The sequence below is a fragment of the Anarrhichthys ocellatus genome, unplaced genomic scaffold, assembly GCF_004355925.1.
Source record: "Anarrhichthys ocellatus isolate YVR2014 unplaced genomic scaffold, GSC_Weel_1.0 scaffold2, whole genome shotgun sequence".
In the NCBI taxonomy this organism is placed as follows: domain Eukaryota; kingdom Metazoa; phylum Chordata; class Actinopteri; order Perciformes; family Anarhichadidae; genus Anarrhichthys; species Anarrhichthys ocellatus.
Window position 1 is genome coordinate 12,609,668 of NW_022280032.1, and position 22,357 is coordinate 12,632,024.

Genomic DNA, 22,357 nt, shown 5'->3' on the forward strand with positions numbered 1-22,357 from the left:
AATATCACGTGTGATTGAAGCTGTTGCACATTACAGAATTAATCATGTTTACAATAATCTGTGCAATGATGTTTTGGTATGAAATTGACCAGAATAACATTACATCGTCACCGTAAGCTCAGAACTTAATATCATTTCGTTTTTAAAAGCCCTTGTTTACCTGCAGATTCCAGCAACACGTCAGTGAAATGAACAAGCCAGGAGAGCTAACAATGACACATCGCCCATCTCAGCCAAAAAGCCACAGAAGGCAGCACAACGAGGCCACACAGCACTCTGAGGACCTCAGACCCATTCTCTTTTTCCTGGCAGTGTTTCTGTGTCATTGTCCTCGTCCATCCCGCCTGTGTACAGGTCAGCCAACCTGCTGAACCGGGGGCCCCAGAGAGCCAGGCTCTCAAAGTCCTTCTCCTCATCTGAGTCTGAGGAGTTGATTGAACTGAGCAAACTCGCGTCTGAGCCAGCACCCTCATAGTCAAACACCAGAAGAGAGTCATAAGGAGGAGCTGTGGGGTCACTGTCTGCAGCATGCAGGTTCTACATGGAAAACATATCGCATACTGAGTTAAAGCACTCAAAAACATACAATACATATTGCACTAATACATTCTGTAGATCTTAACTCTTAGATACTTAATATATTCTTGTCTAAAATTCAGCATCACTCACATCCTCAATGAATTTGACAATCTCTTCATTGGCTTGAAGTTGTAGGCGGTAGCATGGGCGACTCTGGACAGTAGGAAACACATCAGTGCAGAAGACTTCAGGACGATTATCAAGCCCTCTGTGGAGCTGGTTCAGGTCATACTCCTAAAGAAAACAACAAGAGGAAGCAGACCCTGAAACTGACCTCCGGGTCTGAAGAAGGAAGCCAATGCGGAAGTGCCTTAAACTTGCATTGTCTCTAATAGCCATCAGGGGGCGACTCCTCTGATTGTATAGAAGTCTATAGAAAATGACCCGAATTCTCACTTAAACATCATAAGCATGATTTTATGGTCTCAATCGTTAGTTTCAAGTCTTCTTCAATACAGGATGATGGTCATTTCGTAAATTATGGTCCATTTACAGTAAAATAGACAATAAAGCAGGGTATGCTTTAGGGTGCGACTACCATGTGACTGACAGCAAGCTGCCACAGCGATGTCCGGTCTGGGAGTTGTCCGTGTTTTCGTCTAATAACTTTTACCCTTTTGCCGAGTGTTTTCAAATATTTTTGTCGCCTAAAAATGTTTTATTCAGCGTTTGGTTGAACTTAGCTCCATCCTGTGGTGTCACTTCAGGTTGCAAAAAGTAAAGATGGCAACAGCCTAAAACCAAGATAGCGGACTCGAAACTCGAGGCTTCAAAACGGCAGTCCACAAACCAATGTGTGACCTCATGGTGACTTTTTTATATACTTTCTATGCTAATATCCCGCTGAAACAATTCGGACATAAAAATATTGAGCTGCCTCGAGGACATTTGTTTCTGGCCTTAGCATGACTCAGGGTTTAAGTTTCACAGAAGAGGGTAGTGTGCTAGTTTTCACCTGATTCACTCTCTCCTTCCTCTGTTTTATCTGCCTCACGTTGCATCACTAATATTATATATCTTCACACCTGTGTTCTCCTCTCACCTACCAGTTTCCCTCAGGGAGCTTTCCACCTCTGCTAATTATTGAAACACTCATTCCTGCACATCTTCAGCCCTTTACTACATTGTCTCTGTTGCTTTGATGCTGTAGGTATCCAGTAATTCATCTGTCTAGTCCGTCTTAGTTTTCCTGACTCTTAGGCTGCTGGTTAAAACCCCCTTCTGCCTATATTTGGCATTTGTATCGGTTTGCTCAACCTGCCTATTATTCTGTTAAAGAGTGTAAGAGCAGACATCTGACAGCGCAGATGTCTTGTAATAGTTGTATTAAAACCTCCGGCTCCTACCCGGTCCTCTTCACCTCCTCCCTCTTCGTCGTAGTAGAAGATGTTGTCTCTGGGTTCGTCTTCAAGAAGAGGGACATCCTTCTCTGATCTCCTCGTTCTTCTCATCAACAGCAACAGCAGCAAGAGCAGTACTGTGGTCAACAGAGAGATCTGAGCAACTAAAGACAGATTTAGGACAACAGGGGCGAATATAAAAGACTTGCTACATACGCAGAAGACCAAAAATTCCTCCCAGAACTGAGGTTGCGAGGGAAGAACCTTGCAGACGAGGGGCCGAATGTGGGAGGAAGCAGGTAGAGACAGCCCCTTGACATTGGCACACTTCTACGTCCAGTGTGCTGTCTTGGTACATCATGCCGACGTCATAGATTCGCATCAGCACATTATAGTCCCCAGGTGACAACTCCCGCCTTGGAGCCAGGGCTGCCACGTCATCTGCAAGTAGAGGAAAAGATTCAGAACTAAGACTTGAGAAGTGCTTGCTTTGACTTTTGAGTAAATATTTGTCTATTTGTGAGTGTCACGGAGAGTTGGACATCAATATTTCATGTCTGTGTATACTGCTGATGAGCTCTCTTACTTGTGGAATTGGTACTAATAGTCCAGTTGATCCTGTGCTCTCCTTGAAGCTCCACAGTGAACGGTCCAGCATGACCAGGTCCGTCTAAGTCCACTATATCCAGCAGGGCAGGAAAAGGATCACTATTGCATAGACTGGCTTTCCTCTGCTTGATCACAGGATGATGATCATTCACATCTGATAAAGTCACAACCAGAGTACCCGTCCCTGTAGCCGGGACGGTATCTAGAAGAATGAAAAGAGAAGGCTTAATGTTTGGCAAATGAGAAAGCAGGTGGTGGCAGTGTGTTCAGGGCAGAGCAAAAGTGTACATTTACCATTGTCGTAAGCCAAAACTAGGACTGTGTATTTGCTGTCTTTGATATAGTGCGATTCTCTGTCCATGTTGCTTTTAACTTTGACCGATCCTGAGTCTTTATCAATACTTAGCCACCTGGCAGTGTCATTATGTAGTTTATATCTGAAAAAAAGCAGAGACATAACCTGATTACAACTAAAACAGAATAGTGTGCATATAAACACACTACGTGCATACTGTCGCCACGTGTAAACAGGAGGTGTGTTGTTGTTACCTAACGCTCTGTGTCCTGGCTGTGTCCGGGTCCTTCGCTCTGAGGTCGGCCACAGAGCTCTGTGTTTTCACATCTTCTGAGATGCTCACGTGGCTCTCTGCCGGACTGAAAACAGGAGGCTCGTTCTTGTCCCTGACTGTTACAGTGACCGTGGCTGTCGAGGTTGACACGCGTCCAGAAAACGGTACCTCGTTCGTCACCACCACCAGCAGAGTGAAGACAGGAGAGCTCTCAAAATCCAGCCCCTTGGAAGTGATGGGGAGCAAGGAAAGATGGATGAAGTACTCTGTTTGTTGAGTAAAACAAGTCTTCTATAAAAAAAACAAAAATGGACAGGTGTTTCCCAACCTTGGCTGTTTTGAGGATTCCCTCCATTTTACTGGAGCCTGTTGTGACGTTGAAGTCTCCTCCCTCATCGCCTTTGATTATTGAATATTTGGTGTTGGCATTTGGAGATCCTAACTCATCCTCGTCAGTGACTTTTAGTCTCATTACCTCCACTCCAACTTCATTCTCTTGGACTGATGTGGATATCTGGGGTAAAGCATGAAACTGTACTACATGCTGTTACACAATAAACTTATTTCACCATCATTATGAAGTATTTCTGCGTTTTTAACTCACAGATGTGACGGTGAATTGTGGAGCATTATCGTTGCTGTCAGTGATGCTAATTATGACAGCGCAGGTGGTTGTGAGCCCCCCTCCCTCCATATCAGCAGCTTCAACGGTCAGCTTGTACTCCGGGTGAGTCTGACACGGGAACATGAGTTACAGTGGAAATGAGGAAAGAGAAAGTCTTGTAAAGAGAAGAGTGGTGATTATATTACCTCTCTGTCCAGTCCGCCTGCCTTCACACTGATCGCTCCACTCACTGGGTTTATGGCAAACATGTCCTCTGTGGGCGTCTGAGCCGTTATCCTATACCGTATTACAGCATTGTATGTCTGTGGGTCATCTTTATCCACTGCTGTTACCTTTATGACGGAGTCACCTGTTTTAGACAGCAATGCAATACCGACTATAAGGACTTGAGATTTCAGTAAGAAAAGTCTGCTGAATCCTTTACTCACCAGTGTCGGCGCTTTCGCTCACTCTGCCATAGAAAGGGTTCTGGGTAAATTCCGGGGCGTTGTCATTCTGGTCAACGACATTGACGATGAGCTCCATGGGCTCCTCGGCCTTAATGCCCTCATTCAGTGCATGGGCCCACAGCTGAAACACACACCATACCATTCTGATTGCAATAGTTTGCATAAGGATAGAGACAGTTATGGGATTGACTGTATGAAGTGAGATTATGCTTTTTGTTTTAGCTCACACTGTATTTTGCTGTATTCTCCCTGTCCAGTGGCTGGGTCACAGACAGCACTCCAGACCTCCGGTCTACAGTAAAAACACCCTCAGGGGGCTGATCAGCGCCTGGTCCAGTGATGCTGTAGGTTATCGCCACTCTTTTCTCATTGTTTGACTTGATCTAAACAACAGATTTTACAGTCAAGGCGGCTTTACTCACAGAAAACACATTTAGTGAAAATGCAATCAAAATGTTATTTACCTTCACCAAGTATTTAGGATATGGACCCCTGACGTTTTCTGGAAAGTTAATTACTGGAATAACCCACTCCCTCTTCATCCGTTTTAAACTGCCAGACACGTGCGCAAACTCAGCGGTGGGGAGCTGCTCGAGGTCCACGTCACAGTCGTTCTGTTTGAATCAGAACTCACCATGTGAGCTCAGATATATAATTGCAATCTAATCAATAAGGCAAGTTCAAGATTACAAGATTACCTCTAAATGTTTGCCTCTTGGAGTTTCATTATTCGTACAGTTGATTCTGTTGTTCAGGCAGCATGGCTGAATTCCTGCCGCAGCCAGAAAGGCTAAACACTGAGGAACAAACATCAATGTCCAATTCAAATATACCAGCCCATAATTCACTTTAGAAAAATAATATTTATACGATAATAATTTGATAATAAACTATAATGGGAGTGCAATGCTGTTTGGTTGTAAGACGGCTTAAATGTTTTATATTTGAGTATTAAAAAGTATTATGAACTTTGATAATACTGCACTTCACAAAAACAGAATTATTCAATATTAATGTGAATTTTGCTTTGAAGACAAAAAAAATATACCTAATGACAAACAATAGATATTATGAATATAAAATGATATACAGGTGAGTGAAGCAATAGACAGTGTTCTGACTGCAGAAAGAAAATGTAGGAGTTATAGTGAGCCATCTTTTAACACTCACTTGGCACAGTAGAGAGAGCGCCTTCAAAGTCCTCCGGTTCTCCGTCATCTTCTTCAGCCTACAGGTCCTACAACCTTTCCATCGCCGTCACTGCTCTGGGTCTGCTGCTTTGCTCCAGTGGCAGGCTGTCAAGTTTGTGGAATTTACTAACTCACCTTCAAAGCTCCTCAGTCAGCGCGATAAATATATTATCTCCCGGACTCAGTACTACTAGTACAACTTGTTCAATTAGCTGCCTGTGACTTCAGTAATCATGCTGTGCTCGGCTTTACTCTGCTTCCAATGATGCTGACTGAGTATTTGATTTGATCAGTCGAATGTTGGTGACAAAACAAAGAAGCCAGAGGTGACCTCAGTCACTGTCAGACGTGCAGGTGTGTATTTATGCACTCCACTCTCACCTTTTGGCCAGAGTGGGGACGCACCTTTTCCTGAGAGCAGCCGTGTTTACATAACACTTGAGGATCAGATTGGCTCCCGTGACACTCGGCACTATGTTGGCACAGTTTATTTTGAAAACTCGTTTGCCGCACAGCTTTGGATGTCAAGCTCTCTACATTATATTGAATTTGATTGTATTCACTTTTCATATGAAATCTGTGATTAAAAACACACTAAATCATTTCTCAATGGTTAAATATGAAGCATCTGCACCTTTGAGTGGAGCGTCAACTTAAATCAATCAAGCAACCAGATGGAGGACAGTACATTTATTTTAGCAAGCACTATTTATTATTATATCAAATGTTTTTTTTTATTTAATAAAAAAAGAACAATTACAAAAATAAATATGAGAAAAAAATAAAAAATAAAAAAATAAATCACAGCTTACACATAAAAAGCAAAGTGAAAAGAAGAAAAAACCTTCACAGGTGGATTGTCTAAACTAAAGCAAACTGCAAGTAAATAGAAACAAATATGCAGAAAGGGAACAAAGTGAGTGAGTGCTTTACTCTGTGGCATTGTAATTAATGCAAACATTTTCACTTTTAACATAGAACTCAGGTGATGTGTATAAAATGTCATGAATACACTGAAGGATCTACTTTTTTTTGCCACAAAATCTGTATTTTAACTTGATAAATGCTACAATTCAGAATATGTAACCTCTGTTAAGTCTATAGAATCTTGTATTTGTGAAAACTCCCCTTTCATTAAAATATATGTATAAACCAATATATGTAACAGATTGTAATGATCATATTTTTGTCCAAAAATATCCAGAAAATCTTGACTGTGAATTTTTTTAATCTTTGACAAGCATTGTAACAAACCTTCTGCTAGCCGTGTTACGGTCTGGCCAGTTCAGAGTTCAGATACACCACAGTAGCTGTGATATCATCCCTGTACATTCTAGCTAGGTCCTCGGGCAAGGCGAGCATCGTGGCCAGCCTCTCCTGGCTCAGTCCTCCATACTCTGCAGTGCCCAGAGCGTGTCTGATGAGGTGTGTAGCAGCGTTGGTGTCTAAAGCCGGGGCGGCAAGGGCCTGGCGCTTTAGCAAGAATTCATGCATTTGACCCAATTTCATTTGCCTCTCAGATGGAGAAACAGGAGCCTGATTTAAAAAAAAGAAAAACAAAAGTTTACAGGATAAAGAACCCACGGTGAAAGTTGTGAGCTGTGAATCAGGGACACAACAATACATGTTCGACGAACCTGAAGGTGAATCCCACTCAGGTGCTCTCCAACAAGTCGCACAGCCTCCTCGTTCCCTAGTTCATCCCACAGCCCGTCGGTGCCGAGGATCAGGAAGCGGTCCTGCGGTCTCAGCTTGTGGTGGGTTATCTCGGGTGCCACATCCAGATAAGGTGGAGTTAGGTAGTTAGGTGGAGCGTACTGGTACAGGTTGAGAGAGTCCAGGTCCACTCTAGATTCCAGGCTGGCTAAAATGCTGCGCTGCAACTCAAGGCTCCACTTGAATCTTACGTCACCAAACGCACGCAGTGGCATCAAAATCTGACGGCACCATAAAAGCTTAAGACCAGTGACTTACTTTCTTAAATCAGCAGTTAACTCATTGTACAGTGCCTGTTTAGTGTTATGCCATGAAGAACTCTCACCCCAAGCAGTCTGTCATCTGTGACCACTGTGTCTCTCTCTGAGGGCGGGTGCTGGGTCTTGATCCGCTCCACCTCAGCCTGGTTCTGTGTGTTATGGTCCTGAGAAAGGGGCAAAGCACTCCAAGATCCATCCTCCTCCAGCACCCCCACAACTGCTCTGCAGTCACCGGCATTCGCCACGTGGATCCAGTCTGCGCAAACATGAGCCACACAGGCAGTGCTTCCGGCAAACGCAACCTGGACAGATGATGGTGCGCGTGCATCAACATTGTGTATCCTTGAATAGGCTGAAGCAGCAAAGAAAGGTTTGTGTTGGTACCTGGATGGCTGTGCTTTTGATCAGGTCATTGTAAAAAGGGACCTGAGCCTCCAAGGAGATGTCGGCGTCGAGTCGTTTAAAAGAATAGTCCAGAGCATCCAGAGGACTAGAAAAGGATGCGAGGGAAATCAGAAGGAAAAGAGTTCTGATAAAGGAGCACATGTCTAGGCACATCCATCTACAGAATAGGACAACAATTCCCTATAGGAAAAGTCTTTGTACCTACCTCATGCCTTCACCCTGTTCCTCACTGTCCAGTAACTCTTGCCAGAAGACTCTGAGGTGGTCAATGTAGAGGGAAGCAGATTCCCGATAGTTGAAGTCGGCATGTTGTTTGTACCACTGCAAGATGGGAGGAACAGCTCTGCCATGCTCCATGCATTTCTCAAGCTCCTCCAGGCTCTGCTTCGACATCATTGCGACTGCGGTGTAGGACAGCAGACGGTCACTGACAGCCTGGGCACACGCCCAGCCCCCATGGCCGTCAAACACTCCAAAGAGCATGCCCTTTGACTGGAGAGGATATAGAAAATGAGCTTAAATGTAACAAGAAGGGAGATGGATGAGATTACAGACGCAGAGAGAGAATACGTACCTGTAAGCAGGTGGCTGCACTGCGACGGTCTTCATTGGGTGTGTTAGCAGCCAGCTGGTTGCTCTCAAACCTTCTGACAGCACTGAGTCCCCTGCCATCAAACTCTGGCACACTCACACTCTGAAACAGAGTACACAGAGAAGTACAGAGGTACTCAACCGCAAAGGTATATATACTGTATATGTAAAACTCATATATCATATTAGAATGAAAAAAACTACACATTTTCAACCTATGATGACCTCAGAAACATGATTGTGTTTTCATATCTTTTTTTTGGCAGTTTAATAGACACTATCACACCTGCTCATTAGATCGCAGGATACTGTTGATTTGAACCCGGCTGAGCTGGAAGTCTAGGTTCTGACGAGTCGAGAGGTGCCGCATACTATGAGGCCACTTCCCCGACTCCTCTCCAGTGAGGCACAACGTGTCTGACCTGCAGGGACCCCAGGACGAGGAGTTACATTGGGAGTACTATAAGGGCAAAAAGAGAGCGATGACAACGTTATGATTATAAGCGTGAAACTGAAAGTAAAAGTCAATCGCAGGGTACACACCTGGAGTGGGGCAGTGGGTTTGGAAAGTGTCAATGTGTAGCTTGAAGCTCTTTGAAGTATACTGGCGCACACACGTCCAGACATCTCTGAAGAGGCAACGCGTTGTTCAACTTATTCACCCCAAAATCTATGTAGAGAAAAGAATGAAACTTATAAGGGTTATGATACCAGCACGTTTGTGTTGAAGACGCTTGACAATCAATGAGCTACCGTAAACATATAGCAAGTTATGCTAAAATGAACACACTGTGCTATAACGTTAGACCAATACCGAGCAGTACGACGTCACCTCTCGTTAGTATATGTGCAAGCTAGCTAACGTTTGATACAAATACTTTAACAACAGACAGCCTTAAAACGTAAAGTTAGCTTGCTTGCTGGCTAGCTTCATTAACGTTTACCATATGAAGCGACGGATTTTACACCAACACCTATGCTTGATCTAAACAGACACACATTGATTTGGTACATACGTTAAGTATACTAAATAAACACTTGATTGATTGATTAAATACGTACAAAGTTAGTAAAAGTACACATGAATCGATGTCGATCGTCAGAACTCCATAGATGACGGCGACGTGCCACAACGTCTGACGTCAGACGCACTGTTGTAGTACTGGCTGGTCGCTTAAAATAGACGATCTTTGTTTGAGACTATTTTATAGTTTGGGGATACTTAGGGAACATTGCCAGGTGACAGCTAGGTGTTTGTTTTGCATCTATCTGGTAACAGTCATAAAGGTGTGGCAACATGACACACTGCCAAATCACAGTGTGTAATCAGAACATGGACTGTATATACACAGAAGATTTACAGTCGATAAATCGTACAAACACTATTTCAAGTGTATCAGTTCGAAGCCACGCCCACCTGTCAAACTTCGTGGTCGTGTCAGTTAGTTCTGTCTGTCAATATGGCTCACGTTAATATGTTGTTACCTTAATTTACCCTAACTTTTGTAAGGTGAAAAGTGGCAATTAACTAACTCTAATTTTAAGTTTTGACATAATAGCTTGATGAAAAAAATGAACTTTTAAAAAACGGCCCAAATTTAACGTTAGCTTGAATGTTTGAATTGTGTTAGCAACGTTAGCTAACGTTGGCTAGCGAGTTCTGTAAGTAGCATTTTGGTGACAATAGCACATTTAGACATTTAAAGAGAGAAATGGATAACACAGGGGTTTGCAGCAAAAGCCGTAATAGTAAGTGACGCTAACTGTGAAAATGTAGTTTTGCTTATGTATTTGTAGATGTGCGTTGCTAATGTAACATGATATATTTACAAATGTAACTCATGTCTGGTTAACATGACCTTGTTGATTTCATCTTTCTGTGTTCAGCCATAAAGACAGATCTCACTTTGCTGCTCGAGTGTCTGAAGTTTCAGATGAAATGTCCCGATTTGCAGAAACAAGCTCTTCTCACCATTCACTCAATCTGTGAAAGGAGAGGTAACAGTGAACCACCAGTGACCAGACATTCAATGTCCTCTCTTCTAACCATCTACACACACTAACCATCTCCTACAGCTCTATTCAACATTCATATGTGTTGTTGGACAAACACATGCTAATCATTTATCTCTGAATCTTCAGCATAACACCTTGACATCTTTCCATCTTCTGTTTCATTTTCATTATTTCAGAGGATAATGTGGACCTGCTGAGGGAAATGGGAGGTGTGTCATTTGTGTATAACCTCTCCAAATCCAGCATTGTTCGCTCAGATGTCAAGGAGACTGCACTCTTTACGCTAGGCACGTTAGCAGAGGCCAATGGTAAGCGTGTGTGCGTGCGTGTGTGTGTGTGTGTGTGTGTGTGTGTGTGTGAGATAGTTGCTGAATCCCCATTCAGGGACTCGTCTGGTGAAGGATGCAGTCCAAAAAGCTGTGTCTTTTGCAGCAGTTGAAGCTTAGGATGAATGTGCGTGTCCTTCCCAAATGAGACAGCACACACGGGATGCATTTAGGTAGTCTTAGTCATCTTGTAAAGTTCAAAATCCCCCAGTTTACAGGCAGGAAGTTGCTCTTAAACAGCTGACTACGTGCTAAATAATAGGTCCTGGCAAACACTTTCTGTAGATTATGGGAAACTAAAAGCTGCAAAGGACACAGATAAGATAGCTTTGTCACCACGTCATGACATAGTCAGAGGCTGTGGTCCTGGATTGAGATACAGCATATGTGTATTTTATACAACAAGCCCGATGTACTGTCCTATGAATACAATATCACTGTGTTGGTATAATGTGGTATCTTCAAATGCAAGTCAGTTACAGGAAATTACCTTTTTTTTTTCCCTCTGGTAGTGTATTGCAAGAATTATCTCTGCAGGAAGGAGACATTTGCAGACCTTGCTGGTTTGCTGCTGAAAGAAGACATCCCGCTGACACAGAAGAGAGTGTCTGTGTACTTGCTGTCTGTGTTGGTCGCCAACAATAGTAAGACCACGGAGGAGTTAAAGCTACAGGATTGGTTGTCCCGTTTAGTTGCAATGTTTTCTGACGTGACTTTTTCTTTGATTTGGTTTCGTTCAAGCTCATGAAAAGCTATTTCATATGTTTGGAACTAAATGTAGAGCAGTTTCTGTAGGTCTCATGTGTCTCATGTGTTACTGCAGAATCAGGACAGACTTTAGGCCAAACTACTGGCTGCCTGGATATCCTACTGGACCTCTTCAGGTACTTTGCCATCCTCAGTCATACTGAAAATTGTGTTTTCAAAACCCACTCATATAAGCACCTACATATATACGTTTAATCGTATACATTTCTGCAGGACCACTTCCCCTCTGTCTACAGAGGCTACCGTGAGAGCAGCTAATGCTACTCAAACCTACCAGCTTTGGGCATCTGTGTCCAGTGCTCTCTGTGGATGTGTCAACAACCCTCAAAATGGTAACGTCATCTGTTTATTTGTGCCTTGTGCTAACTCATTTAGTATGTAAAACATTGATGCGCTTGCCATCCAGGCGACTACTTTTAAGTCAAAACCATGGGATACCACATTAAGTTCATATCTGGAGTCAGAGAAAGAAATGTTTTTGCTCAACTGTGTCTTGTCTTCCAGAGGAGGGTCAGCGTATTTGTGTGGCAGCCTTTGCCGTGATAAAAGTCTGGCTTCAGCAGATCGATTTGACACGCACTGACATTTTTCAACCCATGTGTTCCTTCATAGCAATGACGGTTTCCAACAACTGTAAGTGGAAGGGACAGAATGGCTCGTGCTTAGCCTGTGATTTTTTGATCTTAAGTTACATTAAAATTCAAATGCTTAAATGTGAATCACTTCTTTGTTTTTTTGCAGCCTGTGTTCAGGAGAGTTTCTCTGCCTCCGGGTGTCTGGATACTCTCGCTCTTGCACTGGTTCGTCTAGCTTCAGCAGCAGATACAAGCTTGATGTCGTGCCAGCTCTCTGTCACTGTATCCAAGACCCTGTCAGCTTGCATCACAGAAAACTGTGCGTATCACTCTCACACCCACACACATGCGCACATCTGGACACTTCACTTAAGCAACCAAAGTGTCTCATTCTCCATTCACAATGTATTCTTTCTAGCTTCTCTGGCTTCGGGTCTTTCTCAGTATGGTGTGGTTTCCCACCTCTTCTCCCTGCTGGCTAGCCCACACTTGGACCCTGAGGACAGGCTCTCTGTTTTACTCACTCTGGGCCACTGCACTCAGGCCTCTGGTAAGACTGCACAGTAGTACAACTTGAGTATTTATGCTATCTATGTCTTTTTCTTAAATGTCTTTTTTTCCTTCCTGCCTGTAGAGGAGCACCAGTCCCAGTTGGTGCAGTGTGGAGGCCTGCCCCTCATCATCACCCTACTCACAGAAGATACAAGTGAGGAGGTTCGCAAGGCTGCTACATTCATACTGCAGACCTGCAAACAGGCCAGTAAGTCACAAAGTTCAGTACTGTTCGGTACTCAGTGAGTAATTCAGGAGCGTCAGTGTCACCAAAAGTATCCACTTCCTTTTTACATTTATTTCTATATTGGGCATGTGTGAATTTAACTTCGGAAACCGAATCATTTATAGCGGAAACTCCTGATCCAGAGTGCGAATATAAAAATGAATAAATAGAAGATGCAATTGAAGAATACGAGGGTAGAATATGGAGTTATAATGCCTTGCTTGTCGTTGTTTGTGAAGCCATGTCCCTGGAAGTGCCTGGTCAGACAGTGAGACAGGGGGAGGGGGAAAATGTGGACTCCATTACGAACATGGAAGGCTTCAGGGGCTCAGCCAGAGAGTTGCTGCGCAGGATTGACCTGCTGGAGAAGAGACAGGGAAAGGTCAGATATACACTCACACACACACACACACACACACACACACACACACACGTGGCCATAGTGTAATCAGCATGAAGAGCAGTGAATCGTGATGTGTGCTTATGTCCATCTTTAGGAGGCTGAGGATGAGCAGGAAGACACAGAGCCATTAACTTCAAGTGAAGGTCTCGGCCAACCGCCTCTGCCTCTGCAGCAGAAGGAGAGCATGAAAACCGTCCCCGCCGCATACAGACAGAGCAGCACTCGCAAGAATGTAGAAGCAGGGGGTGAACACAACAGTCAGCTTCAAACTGCAAGGAATGTGGTCAAGAGTAAGGATGACAGTGAACTGAAGCAAGTGAGCTCCCATTTAAGTATGCAGAGAGAGAAGGCTGGAAGCAGTGGAGGGTCTGTGTGGTGTTTGGTGTGCAACGGTACTGGAGCCCTAATGTCCTCCCATCCGCAGTCACTAGAGGGAGGCAGAGAGCCGCGTACAGCAGACGAGTCAGTAGACTTCCTCACTGTTGATTACGTCTTAATAATGAAATGAGAGCTTTCATTGTTTCTTTCTCTTCTGTCTTTTTGTTCAGATGGTTGTTTAAGCCCCCAGCATCAGTGAGGCCCAGTGCAGCAGAAGAGATCAAGTGTTCTGATGAAGAAGGTGAGAGTCACAGCTTCATACCTTTTAACACACTTCTTTGCTTTTGCTTTTGTTTTGAGTAGATGTGCAAGTTTTCTCATGTTTTTTCCATTCAAGTAGTGTGCTTTTATTTTTTTAGAGTTGCAGGACTGTGAGAGGAGCATGGTGGGGAAAAGCCGAGTGGAGGAACACTCACTGTCTCGTATCCGGTGTGCAGGTGGGAGAACTCACTGTATTTATTATTTTCAACTTTTAAGGGATTGTTCAGTTAGATTATTGCAAAGCCAGCCCCGGACTTTCCGCTGAATACCTTCTCTCCTCTAGGTTGTGTGTTGCCGTTTGAGGAGGTGACCAGTCGCACTTTTGCGTCGCTGCAAAGCTCCTGCCACCACAGCTGTGACATGCACACGGTGCTCCGGGAGGCCACGGAGCGGTTCAGGACTCGTCACTGCAACCTTCTGCTCAGGAGAGAGAACCACGTGGACGCCGAGCGGGCAAACCCAGACCATGAGAGGGCTTCAGCTGCAGAGCCACAGAGAAGCTGGGGAAACTGGAGGGGTAAGGACATCTTCATGGACGGTCTCTCACTAATCACTAATCACTATAACCGGGTCAGGCTATCATTGGCTAACCTGCGGCTGCAACATGGGCTGAATATTACTGCATTTGGCAAGAATATATTATAACATTTCAGACTTTGTCCCGAATATAGTACGCTGCATAATAGGTGCACTGGATTATGGGTGTTGTGCATGCTTTCATTGCTGACAGCGGTATTTGTAAAATATGTCGACAAGTAAACATCTCCTTCATCAAAGAGCATAGCTCAGTCAAGATAGTAAACATGCCTCATGCATGTTGCTGCTGTTCCATTTCCCCTTGTCCATTACTTCATAACCTTGACTTTAGTATTCTCAGTATGAAACGCATATTGTTGTCTTTAACTGCTGCTATAACATGATTTCTACTCCGCTGTAAAAGAGGTCTGCCTGACTCCCAGACGTAAAGAAGCAGGGAAAGGCCAGAGCTCCCTGCCGGAACATCACAGGAAGAAGCACAGTGGTAAGAACTATGAACGTGTCTCCATACATCAAATCAACTGCAAATCAGTAAACAACATTTAGTTGTTGGCCACTGAACTAACATACATGTACAATAATCTTTAGCTGTTTAATTCTTCTTCTTCCATCATAGGCATCGCTTTGACTCCACTGCGTAGAGGAGCTAAAGAGGGGACATTGACCCCTCATAACACGACCGGTATGTATGTGACATAATCATAGACGACATATAATGTATTCTTGTCCTTTCTATTGGTCATGTTTAACAGCATTGCTCTCATTGCGCCTCCTCTCGGGTCCAGGCTTAATTCCCCTGAGAAGATGTGATCTTCCTGCAGGTAGATGTGTGCTCTCAGATACGGGTGTTTACAGTAGATTACTGTAAGTGGGTGTGTGTGTGTGTGTGTGTGTGTGTGTGTGTGCGCGTGTGAATGTTATGATTGAGAGCCTTTGGTGGGAGCTGTCTCTCCGTAGTGTGTTCTTGGCAACAGACGAACCGAAGAGCAGAAGGAATGTTGAACTGCAGCCAGTGTTCTCACAGTGCAGGCCAGAGCTGGTTCAGAGCAGCACAACTGTATGGAGCTGTTTCACACTCTGTGTGTGTGTGTGTGTGTGTGCGTGTGTGTGTGTGCGTGTGTGCGTGTGCGTGCGTGTGTGCGTGTGCGTGCGTGCATGACAGAGAGAGACACAGAGAGAGAGAGAGAGAGGCTGTTTTCTGATGCTTTTGTATTAAGCCAGTGGTGTTGAAAGAAGTTTTAGTCTGTCCCACATTATGATTTTGCATGCTCTGTACTTGCATTACATTCATTATACTGTAAAACAAAAAAGTATATATTTATTCATTTTGTGGCTTTATATGCCGTCAATCCCCTTTTTTCTCCCCCTGCTTTCCAATTTTGCCGATTCTCTTGCTTTAAGTCAGACTTTCTACATGCTGACATTTACTGTGTCTTTATACCGCTCAGACAAATGCATTTTCAAATGCTCACTTTGTGTGAGTGCACACCTAGAACAGGTTTTTCTTCCATTGCACAGCTCACCTTTTCATTCTGTCTCCAAACCCTTCAGCTGTTTTTTTACATCTCTGTCTTCTTTCCTGTTAAACTCTTTACTGTCTTGATTTCTTCTGTTCTCTTGCCTACTTCATCGATCGTTCTTCTCCTCCTGCATTGCTGTTTTTTTACGTCAGTGCAGCTGTAATAGTCATAACTGGTGACGTAAAATGTCACGTATGAGGAGTAGTGCAAGAGAGAGAAAGCGTTGTCTTATCTTTATATTTGACATCCTCACAGTGTTTTCCACACGTACTCACGCACAGACTGTTTTATGTTGCACACACAGAGAGAAGAGGAGGGATTCAAAGTGGACGTCACACTGCTGATGATGAGCCGAGGACGAGCACGGAGCACTGTTCCACTGTGAGAGTCTGAAAGAATATGTATATATTGATATCTATACGGCCCGCCAGGTTTTTCCAACTGCTGTTCAATGCTGTGGTTGTATGCTGTAGTTCATTGAAGCGTACGGTAAACATGTGCTGGGATTGTTGAGGAGTTGATGATGAGCAGGGTCTTACAACACAGACGTCGGAGCGTCCCTGAACACATCAGCGGGAGGACTTTCAAAACACTTCTTGCAACTACATAACCATGCGATTATTATAATTCCTGATGACACAACATCTTACTTCAAGTCTCAACAAGGTGATTTTCACAGGGTACTGAAATAGGTTGAGACTAATGGAGGGTGGGGAAATGAATTTAAAACTGTAGGATATTGCGGAATGGTTGCGAGTCATTTAAACAATGTGTTGATAATGTGCAAAGCCACCAGTATGTAACATTAGTCACTAGTCACTCAGGCATTTAGCAGATGCTTTTAATCAGGAATAAACTAACATTAATCCACACTCTCCTGTGCATCTGACACATTGTCCAATGTTTAATCAAAGTTGTGCCTCCTCTGCTGTCCTTCTAACTACCAGAGGAGGAGGAGGAGGACAGACTTCAGCAGGGAGGAGGTGCGTTACCTACTGTGCGGTGTGAAGACTTTGGGTTTCTCCTGGAACTCCATCCTGTGGTCGTACCCCTTCCTACCTGGACGCACCAATGTTGACCTGGCCAAGAAATACAGGCGGCTAATGGTAACAGGAGAAAGTCTGCCCTAAGTGAGACATTTGATATTTTCCATTAGAAATGTCAAATTGCATTTAAGTTCGCTGCAGAAAGGGGAAGTCTTCTGAGATCCTGGGCCAGCCGATGAATTAATGCCTCCTGTTAGTAATAGCTTTGACTTTCTTCACACTGTATTTATTGGAAATAATCCAAATAAGCGTTTACCTAATATATTAACATAGTGTACTCTCAGTATTTATTAAGATTTTTAGTACTTTGTATATGGTGGTCCTACTTTGCACTGTTTTTAAAATAGTTTGTGCAGCTTTTTCAGTTCTTTGAAACATGTTAATTGTTTTGTTATATGTTAAAACATTAAAACAAGTGTTTGAGATTCTTACATTTCTCTGTCAGCATCTTCTCTGTCAAATACGCATTTGTATTTGATCTTGTTAGGACGCATTGTGCTATATTTGGAGTGAACATGATGAAAAACCTTTGAAGGGCCATGTTAACATCCTTGTTGTGTTGCACTATCACCTGTTGATGAGTTAGCACCACTGTGTTGCCACATGTACGTCTGCCAGATTTGATTGCAACAGCACAACGTGCCGATGAGTCGTGGCATGAAAAGACCCAGCCCTAAACACTGTAACATATAACATGTCCACCAAAACGTTCAGTTTGGATAATATTGGAACTTAATTGAAAGAAGTTTTTTTGATATGATTTGACCCAAGCAATCTTGTCAATTTGAGCAGAACAGCAAGTGTCAGTTGTGTATTGCACCACTATTTTGGTTATACATAAGGAAGACAAGAGGAATGCAAAGAGGAAGCAATAATTGCTGCACTTCTGCTTCGACCCTTTAAAAAAAACAGATATATATTATATATGTGTTACTTCCTTTACACACGGTGTCACGGAAGCAAAGAACAAGGTCAGTTTACTTTGATTCATGCTTTTGCCATTGAAGTCCATAGCGAGGCAAGCAATCATCAAGGAGTGGGAGAGACTCCAGCACTTTGGTGTATTGAGCTGAAAGCCTCTGGTATGACAGGAATCACAAATCAGACTGTTTATCAAGTCTGAGTGCCTCTCCCTCTCTGTGGGGACTCATCGTTGTGTTGCCAAAACCATGGGGCTTGCCATGCCCCGAGGTGGAGGCTGCTTAGAGTTAGGTGTGGTTGGACAAAAGCATATTATGGATTATGAAACGGCAGACTGCATTGATGCACAATGATAGTCTTGATATAGAAGAATTATTGTAATTTAAATTGAGCAGCTCCGTGTTGTACATCTCGACGACGCCGCAGAGTAGTTCTTCCTTCCGTCGGTCAAATTGGCAAAATTTCATTTTTCAGCAGGATGAAGTGGCCTCTCGTACCGATCCACTGGGGCCAAGATGTTCAAACAGCATGCAGTGAGAGAGGAGGAGGGGGGGATGTGAAGAGCAGATTTCTCATGGACTGAAACAGTCACACTGAAGACTTTTGACCCTGGCCACCCGAAAACCTCCTTCCTCTGGAAAGAATGTGCCCCCCCCCCCCCAATCCTCCCTCCCCTCTCACCCACCAGACTGCGAGGAGGCTCCGTCTCTACATGTTCTGATCCGTGCGAGCTGGAATTCGATTTCCATATGTACGCCATGTCCCGTACACGTGTGTGTTACAAAACACCCTCTGTGACGGAGAAAGCTCAGATTGTTCCAATGTGTGCGTTTAGCAGATCCAGCCACTCTTTAGGCCAACAAAGCCACGACGAGCCCACAGTTACTGAAGCTGCTGTGGCCTCGCAGCTAATGTGTGTTAAGTAAAAACACATCCGAAGTCCCTTCCCGTAACCTACGACATAACATACCTTCTAGTTTAAAATAAATCAGTGACGATGGCCATAACACACGTCGAATAATATTTTTATTTTCACAAAAGAAGTCACTACTTAGGTTAAAAAAAAAAAAATCCTGTTGAATACAAGAAAGATACAGAATTTTACAAAGTCCAAAGATGATTATGTTAAGGCATAAATGTTTACTAGACACTTGTACCCTGATAGTACTGTCTCCATCTTGGTTGCATTGCTACTGTCCCTTGCCCATGGTTTTGCAGTCACCTATGGAGTGCTGCACACTCACACTATCCACCTCACAGAGCTTTTCCCTTTGTCCTCGGTCAACATCTAAATTCTTCCCTTCAACCTTTTTTTCCTGTAAGGCATTATTGTATAACAATGGCTTCTTTTTCTCTTAAAGAAATTCATTTAAATTCATGCTCGGTGAATTTGCATAGAGGAAGAGCTCCGTTGTCCAGTAATACACTCAAGTACACTCATAACCCCCTGTGCCGCTAAAGCCCCACCAACACACCCTTTGGCACATTTTCGTTCATTTTGACAGAAATTAAATGTTTGCCTTTATTAGGCCACTTAAGCGAGGAAAAAAAACAAAAAAAACATTGCATCTTTCAGAATTCATGTAAGGAGTTAAGAGGGTTTCACAGAACAACTATCCATTCACTTCTTAAATGAATCATCTGCCGTGGTTTCACATCTGCTCAGTCATAGGTCACTGATAAGGTCATTCATTATCTTTCAGCACCATGTCCTGCAGCAGTCCACTAATATTTTCCTGGCTGAAGTCACTCACGAGCTGCTCCAAATCCCCTGCAGCCTCCACCGCTGTCGGGTTTTCCGCAGACGCTGACGTCTCCTCGCTCTTTTCGGCCTCGAATGTGGGAATCACAGAAATCTCAGCGCTGACTTGGCATTCTTCGGTCGCCGGCATGTCTTCTGCATCGACCGGGGCGGTGACTGGAGGAATGTCAATAGGTTGGGGACTTTCGTCAGGGACTGAACAAATCATTACCTCAGGGAGAGACTCTTGGCTAAGCAGGTCCGTCTTCTGCTCCATAGCCTCAGCTGGTACCGACTCTGAAATCGGTTCAGGGACTGCCTCAACTTCTGCCTCCGGTTCGGGAACTGGCTCGGGTTCAGGAACTGGTTCCTGTTCGGAAACAGGCTCGGGTTCAGGAACTGGTTCCTGTTCGGAAACAGGCTCGGATTCAGGAACAGGCTCGGGAACAAGCTTGGGTTCAGGAATTGGCTCTTGAGCTGGTTCTGGAGCAAGCTGAGCTTCAGCAACAGGTTTTGGCTCAGCAACAGGTTCCGATTCTGGAGCTGATGATTGGCAGTCTGAGAACAGAGGCTCGGTTTGGACTGGAGCTGGAGCGTCCTTTACCACAGGCTCTGGGTCAGCATCAGGAACCTGCTCCTCTTTACTCTTCAACACTAATTGTTCGGTGCCGGAACACGCCAATTGTGTCACTTGCTCCTGAATCCCCACATCCAGCTTCTGCTTTTCAGTGGTCTGCGTGATCCCAGAATCCTCTGCTGGTGGTGCAGTTGCTGTTTCTGCTGCAGCAGTTTCAGCACTGCTGGCCAGGACGTCTCGCCCTCTGCTGAACCGGTTTCCCATGATGAACCTGTACAGAGACAATGAAAAGAGTTACGAAATGTCAAATTATATTCTGCAAGTGGTTCCAAAAACCAAAAGTCTAACTTTTATTTTGCTCAATATTAACATAACCTTTGCTGATATTCTATTCTAAAAAGGTGGAGATTTTCTTCCCATTTCATAAACAAGCAATTGATCAAGGGAACAAACCCACAAAAACCAAAGAGAGAAACTCGTTTCTACTGAGGATCCACTGAACTGGTTGAGTGAAACATATCCCAGTGTGCGCGTTATACGGTACATTGTGTTCTCTTGTACCTTTCCGGGGCTGCATGTACAACGTGTACCATATGCGTCCGGATTTGAGCGTGTCTACAGGGAATGTTTCTGGTGTGCCACAGGAGCACTTTAATCATGTATTTGATTGCATCTTTCTTGCGTGCTTTGCACTGCACGCCACCCCTTAAGCTCTTATATTTAAATAAAATCTGCACGTTTAAACGCGCACTGAAAACGTTTTCCAACTACGATCACGTAACAGCACCCGTGTCAGGAACATTACAGGTCATGATTTCCATTTGTTTTTGCATTTTTTAATTATTCTCTAAAAACAACCACACCTTGATCCAGTTGTGCTTCCTACCGGAACCATGGATCCGCATTACCGCAGTTCAAACTCTTAATATAGGCCTCATGACATGACAGATATCCATCTCAGAATTATTATCAACACGAACAACATCAGTGCGCCAATTGCCATTAATTGTTGGTCAAAGCAAAAAGGAACAAAGAAACCCTTGCAGACGACCCCGCCTCCCTCGTGCTGAACAAACTTAAAATCCATCCAAAACGAACAGAAGCATAAACAGCTCCGGCAACAACACCGAGTAAGAACCGGGAACCAACCTTGTGAACCGTTTTCCGTTGCAGTAAAAGTAGATTTAGTCGCAGATGATCCCGCACTCCCAACTTGGAGAAGATCGCACGTCAAGCTGCCTTTCGTCGCGCGCACCAGCAGAGCAGACTCCTCCAAACGCTGCCGCGCACCGTGCGCGTCCACGATTTATATGCGCGTTCCGTACACCAAACCCACGGCTGCTGCACACTTGCCCAGCCAGTAAGTAGCCTAAACAACACTAGATTAAACTGCTAATGTGTCTTTACTCAATCCTCTTTAATACCCATGAACCCGTGTTTATTCCTGGTAAACCGACCACACCTGTGTCATGTTTCAGCCTGATCTCTGTGTTTCAAAAGGCTCACCACTAGATCATGTTTAAATAGGGTCTCAAGAGCTTCTTAAGCCGTCAGTGTTGGCCACAGTCCATTTTATGTACATGTATTGCGATTACAGATGAGGAAGCTGATCAGCAGGTTGAATATTAAATCCTTTATTTCTGTAGCTCACAAGTGTGTTATGCTGAGAAGTTGACGATTAATCTTTCTTTTTCTGACTATAAAAGCACCACTCTTATGATTGTTTTTTCCAAATGATCAAGTGTCTGTATTGATTTCTGTCAACAGGAATATTTAATCTTCAGGTCAGGCCACGTAAGGCTTAAGCTGCTTTCTGTTATGGCGGTTCTGTCTGTGAGGAGACCTGGGCTCTCTATTTGGATTTCTGTGTTCTGCAACACCGGTACGGGAGACCTGTCAGTGGAAATGAATCTGAGATTCAAAAAAAATGAACATCCTCGCCACAGTGGTTACTCTGGGTTTGTACATTCCTGTTGTGCTTGTGGCCTTTGACAGAGCAGCCCTCCGGTTTAGCATGGCCTGCATGAAGCCGACTCATCCTGACCTGGCATTATAGGTGTTTTGCTACTCTTATCAGTCGTATGTGAACTGGGAACACATGACCATCTGGTTCTATTTATGTGTGCACGTGCAAGTAGAGCTGGTTATTATAACTGTGCTGACCTGTGTGAAAGAGG

General features: G+C 44.0%; 4 protein-coding genes across 6 annotated transcripts; 1 reads left to right on the forward strand and 3 right to left on the reverse strand.

Annotated features, from left to right (window-relative positions):
• Positions 1-234: 234 nt before the first annotated feature.
• Positions 235-5,389, reverse strand: LOC116389175 (B-cadherin). The gene is made up of 14 exons (XM_031857650.1): positions 5,342-5,389; positions 4,636-4,785; positions 4,399-4,554; positions 4,151-4,292; positions 3,908-4,071; positions 3,702-3,830; positions 3,426-3,611; positions 3,078-3,322; positions 2,823-2,965; positions 2,506-2,730; positions 2,136-2,360; positions 1,926-2,056; positions 670-813; positions 235-537 (listed from the first exon to the last, which is right to left on the reverse strand). Exons 1-14 carry the CDS (start codon positions 5,387-5,389, stop codon positions 286-288), a joined length of 2,340 nt encoding a protein of 779 aa, XP_031713510.1. The 3' UTR covers positions 235-285.
• A 752-nt stretch (positions 5,390-6,141) lies between these two features.
• Positions 6,142-9,482, reverse strand: pdp2 (putative pyruvate dehydrogenase phosphatase isoenzyme 2). 2 transcript variants are annotated; one of them, XM_031865664.1, is made up of 9 exons: positions 9,396-9,482; positions 8,877-9,003; positions 8,620-8,793; positions 8,317-8,436; positions 7,948-8,234; positions 7,722-7,827; positions 7,403-7,639; positions 6,999-7,298; positions 6,142-6,897 (listed from the first exon to the last, which is right to left on the reverse strand). In XM_031865664.1, the coding sequence occupies exons 2-9, from the start codon at positions 8,958-8,960 to the stop codon at positions 6,631-6,633; spliced, it is 1,575 nt and encodes a 524-aa protein (XP_031721524.1). In that variant the 5' UTR covers positions 8,961-9,003; positions 9,396-9,482; the 3' UTR covers positions 6,142-6,630. The 2 variants fall into 2 exon arrangements, with proteins under 2 accessions (XP_031721524.1, XP_031721531.1); XM_031865671.1 differs by lacking the exon at positions 9,396-9,482 and having other exon boundaries at positions 8,620-8,755; positions 8,877-8,964.
• Positions 9,483-10,045: 563 nt separating this feature from the next.
• terb1 (telomere repeat binding bouquet formation protein 1) lies at positions 10,046-17,246 on the forward strand. Its single transcript, XM_031868163.1, has 19 exons — positions 10,046-10,082; positions 10,221-10,331; positions 10,526-10,657; positions 11,188-11,319; positions 11,499-11,559; positions 11,657-11,775; positions 11,948-12,076; positions 12,185-12,337; positions 12,437-12,568; positions 12,653-12,778; positions 13,036-13,178; positions 13,294-13,661; positions 13,748-13,818; positions 13,937-14,014; positions 14,122-14,355; positions 14,779-14,859; positions 14,992-15,057; positions 16,200-16,276; positions 16,843-17,246. Exons 1-19 carry the CDS (start codon positions 10,046-10,048, stop codon positions 17,023-17,025), a joined length of 2,433 nt encoding a protein of 810 aa, XP_031724023.1. The 3' UTR covers positions 17,026-17,246.
• Positions 17,247-18,875: 1,629 nt separating this feature from the next.
• Positions 18,876-21,446, reverse strand: LOC116394151 (protein TsetseEP-like). Of its 2 annotated transcripts, XM_031867016.1 has the most exons (3): positions 21,330-21,446; positions 20,010-20,451; positions 18,876-19,973 (listed from the first exon to the last, which is right to left on the reverse strand). In XM_031867016.1, the coding sequence occupies exons 2-3, from the start codon at positions 20,442-20,444 to the stop codon at positions 19,548-19,550; spliced, it is 861 nt and encodes a 286-aa protein (XP_031722876.1). In that variant the 5' UTR covers positions 20,445-20,451; positions 21,330-21,446; the 3' UTR covers positions 18,876-19,547. The 2 variants fall into 2 exon arrangements, with proteins under 2 accessions (XP_031722876.1, XP_031722868.1); XM_031867008.1 differs by having other exon boundaries at positions 18,876-20,451.
• Between the last annotated feature and the right edge of the window lie 911 nt (positions 21,447-22,357).